Genomic DNA, 14,240 nt, shown 5'->3' on the forward strand with positions numbered 1-14,240 from the left:
CTCCGTTTCCTGCAGTAGCTGCTTTGGAATATATTTCCCATGTTGGAATCCACTAGAAAATGAGGACTGCAAATGTTAGAGTTGAGAGTGTGCTGGAAAAGCACAGCAGGTCAGGCAGCGTCCAAGGAGCAGGAGAATCGACATTTCGGGCAAGAGCCCTTCACCTCATTCCTGATGAAGGGCTCTTTCCCAAAACATCAGTTCAAATGCTGCCTGACCTGTTTTTTTCCAGCACCACACTCTACGTATGTTGGAATCCAGTTTCATTCACACCCAGTGTGACTGGAGTACTTTCAGACTGATACTTGCACAATGCTGACCTGTCTGACTCTGATCAATGCAATGGCTCACTTAACATGGACAATGTGCCTCTTGTTTCTCGGCCAGAGGAGGGGAACAACTGTGATGTTCTGCTATCCTGTGCCCTCTGTCTGTGCTGGACAGAGAGTATTTGTGCTGCTGTAGACAGTGTACTGGAAGAAGGTCTTCCCTGGTCTACTTAACTACTTGCCTTTAGGAAGGGAAATGGGGATGAAATACTACCTTTTCACAACACTAAGTGATCACATTGAACCATTTCAGATCTGGCGCATTGAAGACAATGACAAAGTGCTTGTTGATCCCAGTACTCATGGCCAATTCTATGGAGGGGACTGCTACATTCTCCTGTATCCTTACACATCCTCGGGAAGACAGGGCAACATCATCTATTACTGGTAAGCTGTTGGAAGACTTTTATTGAATGTTTTATTTGTAGGTTTTTTTGTGAAAGCTTTCTGTAGTCCCTTTCCCTTACCTCTGAGCAATGCTGGCACACAGAGGAAGAGGTGATCGACTGGGGTGCCCTCTGAATTCAGCCGGGCTTCCAGTTTTCCTGGTGTTACTCTGAAAAGAGGAATGGATGGTTCTGCTAATTCTGTCTCCTTCCCACCAGCACCATTATCCTCAAGTAGCAGGTGACTGACCATCCCTTTCACTTGCTTTTGGAGATCTTGCTGCATTTGCCAATACAACTATTTCAAAAAGGATTCGGTGCCTGTGAATATCACTGTTCCCGGAGAATGTGAAAAGATGTTTTATACTCCATGTGAAGAAAGAAATTGGAGTCTACCTTGAAATAAGACTTTTTGTTCAATGAAATATTATAAGCAAGTCTCTGTATCTATGCTACTCCTGATTTGGTCTCTCTAATAAAATGGAGAACACTTGTTCAGATATCTCTACTGTTAGCCACTTTTCCAAGCCCCTTCTCTTTGGGCTTCACAAAGCCAATCACCTTTGAGCCTTAAACTAGAACCACAACTTTATCCAGTTGTGGACCTCTTCCAGTACGTGTCTAACCTCCAACTGATTACAATTTCGAGTTTGGGGTGGGGAGAGTAAAAAGCATCATCTGAGATTTTGTTAATGGGATGTGGGCATCTGTGTGCCAGCATTATTGCTTATCCCTGATTGCCTTGAGAGCACTTAAGTGTTAATCACATAGCTGTAGGAAAATAGTCTAAGTCCAACCAATAAAAGATGGCAGATTTCCTTTTCCAAAATGAAGGAATGACTTGGTACTGAAGATAAATCAGCCTTTTCTGATTTTGCTCCTTTCTATGAGCTTTGGATAAATGCTTGTGGACATCTTAAGACAGGAACTGTTTGTCATCTCCAGCCAACTAGGTGGGGAAGGACAGAATTATAGCTTAATCCTGATAATCTGGCGTTTTATTTAGAGATGATATTCATGATGAATTATGGCACTCCAACTCAGTAGAGCCACTATTAGGATCCCAAATTAAGCCACTTTTTTTTGTCTTAATCTTTTGGGTATCTCAATACAAGTATAGTACCTTTAACCGGAGTGAACTTTTTTTTTCAAGCACATTCTGTACAGATGTTGTGGTGTCACTAAGGCTGCATTTTATTGCCTGTCTTCAGCTACCTTTTGAAGAGGTGGCTCAGCAGTTGCCACTTGAACTACAGCAGCCCATGTGAGGAAGGTAATGCCACGAAGGTGTTTGGATTGCATTCTTAAATTCTGACTCAAAGGGCTGAGTACATATCTGAGGGTAGCCTGGAGGTGATAGTATTTCCATGATGTGGCTGGTGATAATATCTGCTCGCTCCTGGATTAGCCTGCTGTCAGTGTGCTTGGACTTATTTGTAAACCTGTCAATTTGCCTGAGGTTCCTGAAACTGTAACTTTGCAGGAATAATGCCTTCTGTACAGAGCAGAACTGGAGGGAGTGGGAGGCCGGGAGATTAACTTGAGCTGTTTTGAATATAGTGAGCCTCAGTACCATAGACACTGCTGTTCCACTGCTCTGAATTTTTAAAATTGATTTCTTTCCCACCCAATTGCTCATTGACCCAAACCCTGAACCTATTGATGATTCTTGAGACAGAGTACTTTAAAATCCTGAGGAGCTGACATTTACAAAAAAAAGAATACAAATCAGGATAGTTTAAATGCAGCTATACAGTATTTTCACTCCTAGGTGTGCCAGGTTTTCTGCCTTATCTCACATGGAGAATGAGGGTCTGCTACATGTTGAACCTGTGCTGCACAAAGGGAACATACCCATGTTCCTGCCCAGATGGTGTACTTCATTATCCAATTGTAGAAAGGGTTACACTCGGGTAGAACTGACTGGGATTGGCTGTGAGTAACGTTGGCAGACTTTTAGCTAAGGTTAGAGCTCTGTGTTTTTGTGGCTTTCTTTCACATCCCTGAAGATGATCTTTTGGTGGGGGCAGCAAAACTGTCTTCAAAAAGAAAGCCTATCCAATCTTGGCTGAGGAGACCAGTTGGGTCAATTCTGCTCATGACTTGGAGGGGTAAAGGGAATCATAGAATCCCTGTAGTGTGGAAACAGGTCCTTCTGCTCAAAGGTCCACACCGACCCTCTAAGAGTAACCCACCCAGACCCATTTCCCCACCCTATCATCCTGTATTTATCCTGACTAATGCACCTAACCTACATACCCCTGAACACCATGGGCAATTTAGCATGGCCAATTCACCTAACCTGCACATTTTTGGATAAGTTTTGTAAATCTTGATTAGGAGCGAAGAAGGCTGGACTGCTTGTCATGACTCATAGCTTTCTTTCTCAAACTGTTGCACAATCTGTCTCCATAAAAATTAAATAAATGGATGCAGGTTTTGCTAAAGTAGTGAGACTGTTAGAGTTCCACTAATACCAGGTCAAAGTGACACTGTCTACTATCATCTGCACAGGCTAAAGGTGGAAATCTGCAAGTTGCTGTTGATACTAATCTCCCACAGGGTGTGCAATTACAGTCTTCATCTTGGAACATTAGGCCAAATGCACATGATCTTGCTCTAAACACTTAGGGAAAATGTTTACGTTTTGAACGATTGGGTTCAGTAGTGCTTTTTCTGTTGCAAAGCCTTTCTGACCTTGGAAGAACAAAAAGTTTTTATTTCACGTGACACAAGAACAGAATCTGTTAATGGGGGGGAGAAAAGCTCAAGTCAAGTGGCATCTTTTGAAGGAAATAATTGTTTTTTGAATTCAAACTTCCAGCATTGACTGACTTTGTTTGTTTGTTGAGAAGTGTGGAGTATTATTCCAACAGATGCAGATTTTGGAGAAACTATTTTTGTCTTTGCATCTTATTTTAATCCCATGTGTATATCCATTTTGATTCATTGGGCAGAGAGCAAAATAAAATGTGTGGATTCTTCCATCTGGTTGTATGTTTAAGAGTCTCCTTGTCGCTTGCTAATGCAGGTATCGGCTTCCCCTGTAGAGGGGGCTAGATTCAAAAGAACACCAGGGAGCGAGCAGACTCCATTGATCAAACTTAATTTGAGTTAATGAGAAGTAGATAGTACCAGTGCAACCTGGGCTGTTTTGAACTGCATCAGTAGATTAAAAGTTAATTTCAATGGTCTTTTTCACGAAACAATTTTGCAAATATATTGCCTTCTGTCCCAAAAATGTTAGATTAGCTTGGGATTTTTATGGGAACTATTGTTACCATGGATACAGAGGGTTTTGTTTCAACTTTGAAGGTATCTTCCAGTTCTAAAACACTTCCATTTTTAGATCCAGGAATGGAGCTGCTTTTTGTAAAGAACATGCATTTTGCACATGATCTGTAGGTGGCAGCACAGCAAAGTTTAACAATAAAGTGTTTACTACTTGGTTTTTGATATGAAAGAGCATATCGATCTCTTAAATGCTAAGAAAGTATCTCTATACATTAATCAGAATGTCCTAGAATCCCAACAGTTTGGAAGCAGGCTGTTTGGCCCATCAAGTTCATATTGTCCCATCAGAGCATCCCCATCCCCCTGGGCAGTCCACCTATCCTGCGTATCCCTGGACACTATGGGCAAATTAGTACAGCCAATCCACCTAACATGCACATTTTTTTGACTGTGGCACCTGGAGGAAACCCATGCGGACACAGGGAGAATAGGCAAATTCCAAACACACAATTAACCAAGGGTGGAATTGAACCTGGGTCCCTGGTGCTGTGAGGCAGAAGTGCTAACCAATGTGCCATCCTGTCTCTGACAGCTGACTGATTTTTTTTTTTTTAAATTCCAAACACACTCTGCCACTCACGACAACAATGGTTTGTTGACTTAAAAGTATTGCACTGATTTGTTTTTCCTTGCATTGGTTTCCCGCCCCCATCTTTTTATTTAAAATAATCCATGCTGCAATGCCATTGGTATCCAGCCCCCTAGGTGTTGTCTTAACTTTTTTTCCCTATACCAGCCAGTGGCAGTTGAGGGATGGGGATTGGGATCTTTGGTCTGGTGTGTATGGTGCTAATTGAATCATTTCTCTATATATGCAATTGGAGGGCATTCACTCAGCACACTTGCTGCAACTGAATGATTGGTTTGGGTTAGGAGGTACATGCATATAAATGTATGACTTGAGGAACATCCTTCAAACAAGTTGGCTTTAAGGCATAACGTAATGTTTTAGGTGTGGCACTTGTGTTGTTATCTCTTGTCCAGTCCCATTGATGTAATGCTGGTTCTCCTTCTATCTTGCAGGCTGGGAAGTACATCATCCCAGGAAGAAAAAGGTACCGCTGCCATCTTGACTACCCAGCTTGACGATGATCTGGGAGGTGGCCCAGTTCAGGTAAAGCCTACACGTTTTTGAGCAAAGTCAGTGTGGCCGTTAAGTGACTAGCTGATTATCACTTGACTTTTAAATGTCAGCTGTTTTGCGATTTTTGTTTTCAGCTTTCTGTTATGCAAAGCACCAAGTACCCCTCCAATAAAAAGCAAAGAAATGAAACAATTATACAACTGTTTTTCTCTTGAGCTTGTTTATGCTGAGTGTTGGTCCCGTGATTGGGCTAAGTAGGCGAGTGTGGCAGCTCACTGTGTAGCTGCCTTAATTATTCAGTTGCCTCTGTGCCAGTCCACTCTGCAGGGCATCAATTATTTTTGTTGCTTGTCCGTGTCTAGCACAGCAGGCACCAACCATATTAATTTTTTGGGGGGGGTGGTGTTTGTGCTTTTATAAATTTTGGTTATTAGGAACTAGAGTTCTGAAACCAAAGAGTCAGGAGACTTATTCAATTATGCCCTAAATTCCATTGCAAAGAGCGTACTGTTGAGGGATTTCTTACCTGCTCCTAGATAGGTGAACCAATCTGCACTTTCTCTGCTGCAGCGTTTTTTTTTTTTAAGGACAGTTTTACTGTGTTCCTGTCTGAAGAGCTCTGCATGGCGCACACATTAACTGTGCACGGCCCAGCTGTGTGTATCCCATTGTATTGCCTGAAGAGCAATACCACTTCCATTCAAAGTTTTGCTTATTCTTAGTTGCCAAATACCTTATTCATTGAACTTCTATTTTAAGTGGAAAGTAATACAATGTTACTTTCTATAATCAGTATCACTGACTATTGTGGGGCATGTTGAACTTCTTTCTAAACACTCCAATCCACCCTCATCCTGTTCATTTGGTGTCTTAAATTAGTCTTTCTTTGTGCAACAAGCTGTGCAAATGCTTCACAAAAGCAGCACTCCAAGTTTGTCATTTGACCGTGGACTGTGAAGAATCCAGTCTACTCCCAAAAAGTTCGCCAACAACCTGCTCTTGGCTACTAGTCAGCTGCCTCCCTGCAACTGAACTGGGTTCTATTTCTTTCCAAGTGCTTATTGTAATCCTCTGAATGACAAAGCACTTGGGCTCCCTGAATGTTGTTGCACTGCAAGAAATCAGGTTCACACAGAAATGGATACTTTAAAGGGAAATATTGCATACTTTTTGTGGCAGAGGCAATCTCGAGAGGTACTACTTGAACATGGAGTAGGTTTTGCAGGAACAACAACACTGCTTATGATGATTGAACCCCACCTAGGGCTTGAATGCTTTAATTCAACAAGTGGGGGCCGAAGTTAACCTTTCTTTAATGTGTATCTTTGCCCTGACGTCTGCCTGTAGCCCAGATGTTGAGGATGAACATTGATGTTGGCAGGATTCCTGGCTCTGAGGAACTCTATTTAATCTGGAGGAATTCAGTGCAGCGTGGCTACTATCTCTGTACAAATGCCAGTGTGCTTTGACTACCAAACCTTTTTTAATGTGTATCTTTGCCCTGACGTCTGCCTGTAGCCCAGATGTTGAGGATGAACATTGATGTTGGCAGGATTCCTGGCACTGAGGAACTCTATTTAATCTGGAGGAATTCAGTGCAGGGTGGCTACTATCTCTGTACAAATGCCAGTGTGCTTTGACTACCAAAGAATTGATAAGATGAACCAATTGACCACGGATTACACTATTACCTTTGCTACTGTGCAATCAACTGCCACCCCCAAGTTGGGGAATGGTCCAAGTTATCTTGGGATTCAGCTGGGATTGTGGTACTCCCAGCTAGATTTCATGATTTCGAGACCGGTCACCCTTAAGTGTCCTCATTACTCTTCATTATCACAGTGCTGACTGTAGCCCTAACCATCCCTCTGTATAGCAAGATCAGACTCTAGCCAAGGAACAACTTCTAGAAGAAGGGATCTCCTTGGATTAACACCAGCAGTACCACTGATCTACAAAGCACCCCAGGCATTTCTCGACATCCTCAAGAACTCCCTTGGTGCTCAGCAAACCCCATCTTGACACATTCTCGGAACTACCAGAATCCAGTCTTACTGGGTTGATTGGCATGTGCATCAATCAATACCTGCTCGAACTCTGCAACTTCAATCTGCTGGTTCTGAAAGAGATGTGTAAGGGAACAAAGAAACCAAACAGTCCAAAGCAGCAAACAAACATTCTCTTGAAGCCCAGTGATTTTACTGAACCTAGCAAGCTGATGGACAGGTAGCTGGAGCAATATCTCCTCCATTTATGTGATGAGAAAGTTGTTCTGAAGTTCTCAGTACTATTCCAGATGTTTCTGTGCTGGAGCTGGACAATGAGCCCACCATAGTCAAGTGCTAGCTGCTTGTCTGTATTGTCAGTGGGAAATCCCCAGGAAATAAGATCATTTCAAATGAAGTATCAGGAGGTGGAAAGTGAGCACTTGCAACAGCACCTCCCTGAACTTGGCAGGGTTGGAAGGAACATGTGTTTCAAGGTGTTTTGATGCAAGTACAATCACCCATACAAAAGCAAAGGGGATCACAGTGACCAGCCTCTCTCTCCGCATTTATTCTGTGCATCATGTGGGTTTGGAGATGTAAAGCAAATGTTGGTTGGTTGATTTGGTTGCTCTCTGGTTTACCCGAGTAATGTTGTGCATGGTGCATACCTTCCCCCCTCAGTGGTTGTTGATCTTGTCAACACTTGTTAAAATTGGCTAGACTCCTCCTGAGTGTTTCTTCCCATATGAACATGCCATTGTCCATGGCGAGAAACAAATCAAACACTCAGACCGGCAGTGGGTTAAGCCGGCTGCACCCTGGTGCCAATTCCCATTTGCCATGGTTTGTTTTTCCTCCCTGCCAGTATTGAGTTTTCTTCAACTTTATCAAAGGTGCCTACTGTGTTCTGAGCCAACAGCAAGATCTTCATCTTTGTGAGGCTGCATGTTGAGGACAGGTCCTGATTAATGAATTCCTGTTGGTTGATGACTCTATGCTAGCATCCTGCACTGGAGGGCACCTTGCTGCAGCTTTCCCTGGATTTGCAAGTAGTTTAAACTGACAGTCATTGTCAGGAAAGGCCCAAGTTCTGGACCAGCATGTACAGCCTCCACCTTCCATTGTCATTGAGAATCTTGTTCAGTCCTTGGCAGCTTTGTGTACCCTTTTTTTTGATCAACTGAACAATTTGTGTCTTTCTGATGCGTCGGAGATTGAGGGGTGACCTTTACAAAATTGAGGATAGGATAACTAGACAAGGTCTTTTTCCTGGGGTTGGGAAATCCAGAACTAGAGGGCATAGGTTTAGGGTGAGAGGGGAAAGATAGAAAAGGGACCTAAGGAGCAACTTTTTCATACAGCGGGTGGTACATGTATGGAATGAGTTGCCAGAGGAAGTGGTGGAGGCTGGCACAATTGCAACATGTAAAAGGCATCTGGATGGGTGTATGAATAGGAAGGGTTTGGAGGGATATGAGCCAGGTGCTTGCAGTGGGACTAGATTGGGTTGGGATATCTGGTCGGCATAGACAGGTTGGACCGACGGGTCTGTTTCCATGCTGTACATCTCTGACTCTGATGCCAGAACTTGGCACCAGTGTTGCCTGAGTTGCAGAAATGATGTCACGGTTGAGTTTGAGCTGAAAGCAAACAGAAGTGAAATTCCTGTATACTTGTTTGTGGTTCCCTCTTGGACAGCAGGGAGGCCTGATCATCTTAAACCAGTTCAACGAACTTGGAGCATCCACCACCTCTGCATCAGGAAAACTGGGCATTCCTGGCAAGTCTGTGCCCAATTAGGCACAATGGCCAAGCCTGCTGGGGGGGGCGTGGTCCCCAGCAATCGGGTCATTTGAGCAACAATTGAAGGGCATGCTCAACAAGGAGTTTGCAGTCAGTACCAACAATGGCTCATCCACATCTACAATAAGGGATGACTGATGCTTTTGCCCGAAACGTCGATTTTGCCTGTCCTCGGATGCTGCCTGAATTGCTGTGCTCTTCCAGCACCACTGATCCAGAATCTAGTTTCCAGCATCTGCAGTCATTGTTTTTACCACCTTGATGAGATTCTTGGTCAATGAATAGTCTGCCCTCACCACAGTACCTGGAGGTGAGTAGTCAAGGAGAGGCATGGCAAAAGGATGGAAGAAATAACCAGATGGTAGAGAGCGTGTCAGAAGGTAGGGATTAGAGAAACTAATCAGGAAATGATGAGGTAACTATTCATCTTTTCATGTTGTGCAAGGGTCAGTCACTGGAGAATTGACCTACACAGCCACAGACAATACTCAATCCAGAAATGACACACGTACACACAGTCCAATTCCTAAGGTGGATGAATGTTGCTAGAAGCAATGGGTTTTAAATGGCTTTCTTGATTGGATTGAAAAATTCATACCTGTTTTTTTTTATTTCACAAATTCCCGGATGTGCAAACTCCCTTTCAAAGAAATTTTTAAAAAAATTTTGGCAGTCACTGTTAAATGGGAAGGCGTTCCAGAGTTTTAACCCAGTGTGGACTTGCAATGATGGGCACTGAACACCTTTTCAAGTGAAATGTATGCAATCTGTTTAGATCATGTAAAAAGTCTGAGACCTACTAATTTGAGAGAATGAAGAAACAAGCTCTTACACCTTCCCGGCAATGGCTTGTTACTAAGATGCTCCCTCTACTACACCACTCCTTCCCCCTTCATGGGTGCTGGCCAGAACTTTAGTTGAAAGATTGGTGTCTCCAATTGGTGAAATGAGAGCGATCGGTTTTACAATACTGGTAATCATCATGGTTACGGTCAACAGAATAATAACTTCTGTATTCACAAAGCAGGGCTTCACTGACTCTCTGAATTCTAAATTCCCCACAGGGAGTTGCTGGTTCCGAAGTCACTAACCAGGTATCACTGCTTGCTCACGGTAGTTCACTTCTTTTTGTGACACTGAACTCCTCAAGAACTAGGATGTGTTTGTGTACCTAACCGTAAAGCACAGCAAGCACAGGGATAGTTCTGCATGTTTTGAGTTGTCCTGATGCTGCTGCTGTTAGTGTGAATAGCTGTTTTATAACCAGAAAAGTAGAAATGTGTAAACTTAACAGCTGTGGATGGAATGCTCCATTGCAGGTTGGAATGCTCTATTTAAGTACTCTGGAGGGTTAAGTATGCAGTTGATCCTTAATTTATTTTTAAAACTCATTATTCTTGATTGTAATTCCTATGAAATCTTTTGGTGGGTTGAGTCTTTTTAAAAAGATGAAGCATGATGCCAGTGCTGGAGAATTTAAACCATTTTCTAATTTTTGGCAAGCAGCATTAAATACCTCAAACTCCCTACCAGCTGAAATCCAACAGTCTTTCATTTGGAAATAAAGCACTTGGTGGTTCTGCCCTTCAGTTCCAATCTGAGCATACAAAACAGCTGTCTGCTTTTGTTCGTTGCTTGAGTGAGTTTTGGGTAGGGAATCCTGGTCACTTTAAATGTTCCTGTACTGAGATAACCCTAATGCTATCCTGTTCTTAACAATTTAATAACCTCTGTCGATGCCAGAGGGAAAATTTGTAAGAATGTTCAGGGCCCAAGTACTGAGAGCTGTTAAACCTTCAAAAACAAATATTTTATTTTTAATAGGCTTATGGCAGTCAATATGTCCGTTCCTTAAAGTCTGCTATTTGCCTTTGGATAAAAGCCAACATAAACAGGAGAATTTATGTTGTATTTCAGTCTGAGTGAGAGAATTCCAGTGCACTGCTGTTCCTTGCTATTTTAGCTAATGGGAAACTACTGTACAACTGCAGTCTGCTTTGTATGTCGAGCAGTCCTTATTTGGTCACTGTCACTGTGGTGCAGGCTCTCCTATTAGCCAAGTATTGACCCAGTAGGTGGAGTGTCGGGAGCTGCAGTTTCCCCATACCTCGCTAAAGAATTCTGTTCCCAAATCTGGGCCAGTTCTATGGGAGATCTGCCAGTTAACTCTGACTCCGATTTAAAAACTGAATTCTTGTGTTTGTTATCGGAGGGAGAGCTCATTAGTGAACAGAGGTACTTTACCTGAATGGTTTTCTGCTGCTCCCTCTTGAAATGAGCGAAATGAGCTGTTGTTACATTAAATACGTTTTCATCTGTCTATGGCCAAGCTTTCAGAGTAAAGCTAAAGGAGAAAATGCTGGAAAATCTCAGCAGGTCTGGCAACATCTGTAAAAGAGAAAAGAGCTGACGTTTTGAGTCTAACTGACCCTTTGTCAAAGCTAAAAAAAGGGAGAAATAGGGAGGTATTAATACGAGGCTGAGAGAAGGTGAGTCATGGCTCCAGAAGCAAAGGTAGCAATAAAGAAGTGATAATGACGGTGCATAGAGAGATTATAGGGAGATTAGGAGCTGGGAATGGCCAAGGCTGAAGCCAGTGCTATGTGACAAAATATGGGGGGGATGGGTGAAGCGGAGACTAAATGGAAAACAGGGGAGAAGGTGGCAAAGGGGGAAGAGGAGAGGAAAAAGGTGATGAGAGTGGGGAATGAGAGAAAGAGAGACAATCAATTAAGTAATTCACATTCAGTTAGTGATCAGGGACATCAGAGTGTGACTAAGTGAGGCAGGCAGGGGGAACTTGAGTTCAGGAGTGCAGGAGCCTCAGCCCTTGACCTTGTCCAACAGGTATGGGATTCTTGCTCCCTATACGGATGAGGAAAAGGGCTCTGGACAGGATGAGCCAGCTGACCACGGCACCATGGTGCAGAAGGCCATTCAAGAGGGGGAGCAAAAAGACAAGTAGCTGTTACAGGGGATTCTATAATTAGGGGGACAGATAGTATCCTATGCAAGCCAGATCGGGAGTCTCGCATAGTGTGTTGTCTGCCCGGTGCCAGGGTGCGGGACATCTCCAACCGGCTTGAAAGGATATTGGAGGGGGAGGATCCAGTTGTGGTCTACGTTGGGACTAACAAGGGCAAAGCTAGGGTGGAGGACCTGTTTGGGGATTATCAAGCACTAGGAAGGAAATTGAGTACAGATCCTCGAGGGTCATAATCTCCAGATTATTGCCCGAGCCACGTGCCAATTGGCATAGGGATAAGAAAATTAGGGAAGTAAACGCGTGGCTAAAGGGATTGGTGTGGAAAAGAGGGATTCCATTTTATGGGGCACTGGCATCCGTTTTGGAACTGGGGGGATCTGTACCGTTGGGACGGTCTCCACCTGAACAGATCAGGTACCAATGTTCTAGCGAAGAGGATAAATAGGGTGGTCGATATAGGACTTTAAACTTCTGAGTTGGGGGGGAAGGGAAAGTGAAAGCGACAGGGAGTATGGAGTTAAATGGAAAGATAAGCAGGAGGATAGCATGTATGCAGGTGGATTTAACCTTGAGGCAGATTAGGAATGCAACAAAAAGGAAGGATAACTTAGGACATCTTATGACTTCCAATATCTCTATTGATAAGAAAGTTAGCATTAAGGCACTTTACCTGAAAGCTCGTAGCATTCGTAACAAAGCAGATGAACTAATGGAACAGATCCTCGTGAATGATTATGATGTGGTAGGCATCACTGAGACGTGGTTCAGGGGGGTCAGGACTGCCAGTTAAACATCCAAGGATTTTCAACTTATCTAAAAGACAGGGAGGCGAACAGAGGGGGCGGGGTTGCCTTGTTAGTTAAGAACAAAATTAAATCTATGGCCCTGAATGACATAGTGCCGGATGATGTGGGGTCTGTGAGAGTGGAATTGAGGAACCACAAAGGCAAAAAAACCATAGTGGGAGCTATGTATAGACCTCCTAACAGTGGTCATGACCAGGGGACCAATATGTACCGGGAAATAGAGAAGGCATGTCAGAAAGGCAAGGTCACGGTGATCATGGGGAACATCAATATGCAGGTGGACTGCGTAAATAATGTTGCCAGTGGATCCAAAGAAAGGGAATTCTTGGAATGCTTACAGAATGGCTTTTTGGAACAGCTTTGTCACAGAGCCCACAAGGGAGAAGGCTATTTTGGGCCTAGTGCTATGTAATGAGCCAGACTTTATAAAAGATCTTAAAGTTAAGGGAACACTTAGCAGCGATCGTAATATGGTCGAGTTCAGTCTGCAGTTTGAAAGAGAGAAGGCAAAATTGGATGTAATGGTGTTACAGTTAAATAAAGGTAATTATGAGGGCATGAGAGAGGAACTGACGAAAATCAACTGGAAGCAGAGCCTAGCGGGGAAGACAGATCAAAAATGGCAGGAGTTTGTGGATATAATTGAGGACACAGTACAGAGGTTCATCCCCAAGAAAAGATAGATTATCTGGGGAGGGATTAGACAGCCATGGCTGACAAAGGAAGTCAGGAAATGTATTAAAGAAAAAGAGAAATCCTATAAAATGGCCAAGAGCACTGGGAAATCAGAAGATTGGGAAGGCTACAAAAACCAAGAGGATAACAGAGAAATAAGGAAGCGGAGGATCAAATATGAAGGTAGGCTAGCCGGTAATATTAGAAATGATAGTAAAAGTTTCTTTCAATACATAAACAAATGACAGGCAAAAGTAGACATTGGGCCACTTCAAACTGATGCTGGAAGGCTAGTGCTGGGAGATAAGGAAATAGCTGGAGAACTTAATAATAAGTACTTTGCGTCAATCTTCACAGTGGAAGACATGAGTAATATCCCAACAATTAAAGGGAGTCAGGGGGCTGAGTTGAGTATGGTTGCCATTACAAAAGAGAAAGTGCTAGAAAAGCTAAAAGGTCTTAAAATTGATAAATCTCCTGGCCCCGATGGGCTACATCTTAGAGTTCTGAGGGAGGTGGCTGAGGAAATAGCGGAGGCGTTGGTTGAGTCAGGGAAAGTCCGGGATGATTGGAAGATCGCTGTTGTAACTCCCTTGTTCAAGAAAGGATCAAGGCAAAAGATGGAAAATTATAGGCCAGTTAGCCTAACCTCAGTTGTTGGTAAAATTCTAGAATCCATCATTAAGGATGAGGTTTCTAAATTCTTGGAAGAGCACGGTCGGATTAGAACAAGTCAACATGGATTTAATAAGGGGAGGTCATGCCTGACAAACCTGTTGGAGCTCTTTGAAGAGGTGACAAGTAGGTTAGACCAGGGAAACCCAGTGGATGTGGCCTACCTAGACTTCCAAAAGGCCTTTGATAAGGTGCCACACAGGAGGCTGCTGAG

The 14,240-nt window shown here is 43.3% G+C and overlaps 1 protein-coding gene across 2 annotated transcripts in view; it reads left to right on the plus strand.

Moving 5' to 3' along the window:
- The window catches only part of gsna (gelsolin a), a 78,305-nt gene that overhangs the window by 48,887 nt on the left and 15,178 nt on the right, over positions 1 to 14,240 (plus strand). Inside the window, exons 10-12 of one of the 2 annotated variants that reach the window (XM_043720304.1) lie at positions 583 to 716; positions 5,033 to 5,123; positions 9,949 to 9,978. In XM_043720304.1, the coding sequence (XP_043576239.1) occupies positions 583 to 716; positions 5,033 to 5,123; positions 9,949 to 9,978 (255 nt within the window). The remainder of the gene's footprint in view (positions 1 to 582; positions 717 to 5,032; positions 5,124 to 9,948; positions 9,979 to 14,240) is intronic. The other variant, XM_043720305.1, reaches the window with a different exon arrangement.

This window comes from Chiloscyllium plagiosum, chromosome 30 (genome assembly GCF_004010195.1).
Source record: "Chiloscyllium plagiosum isolate BGI_BamShark_2017 chromosome 30, ASM401019v2, whole genome shotgun sequence".
Classification (NCBI taxonomy): domain Eukaryota; kingdom Metazoa; phylum Chordata; class Chondrichthyes; order Orectolobiformes; family Hemiscylliidae; genus Chiloscyllium; species Chiloscyllium plagiosum.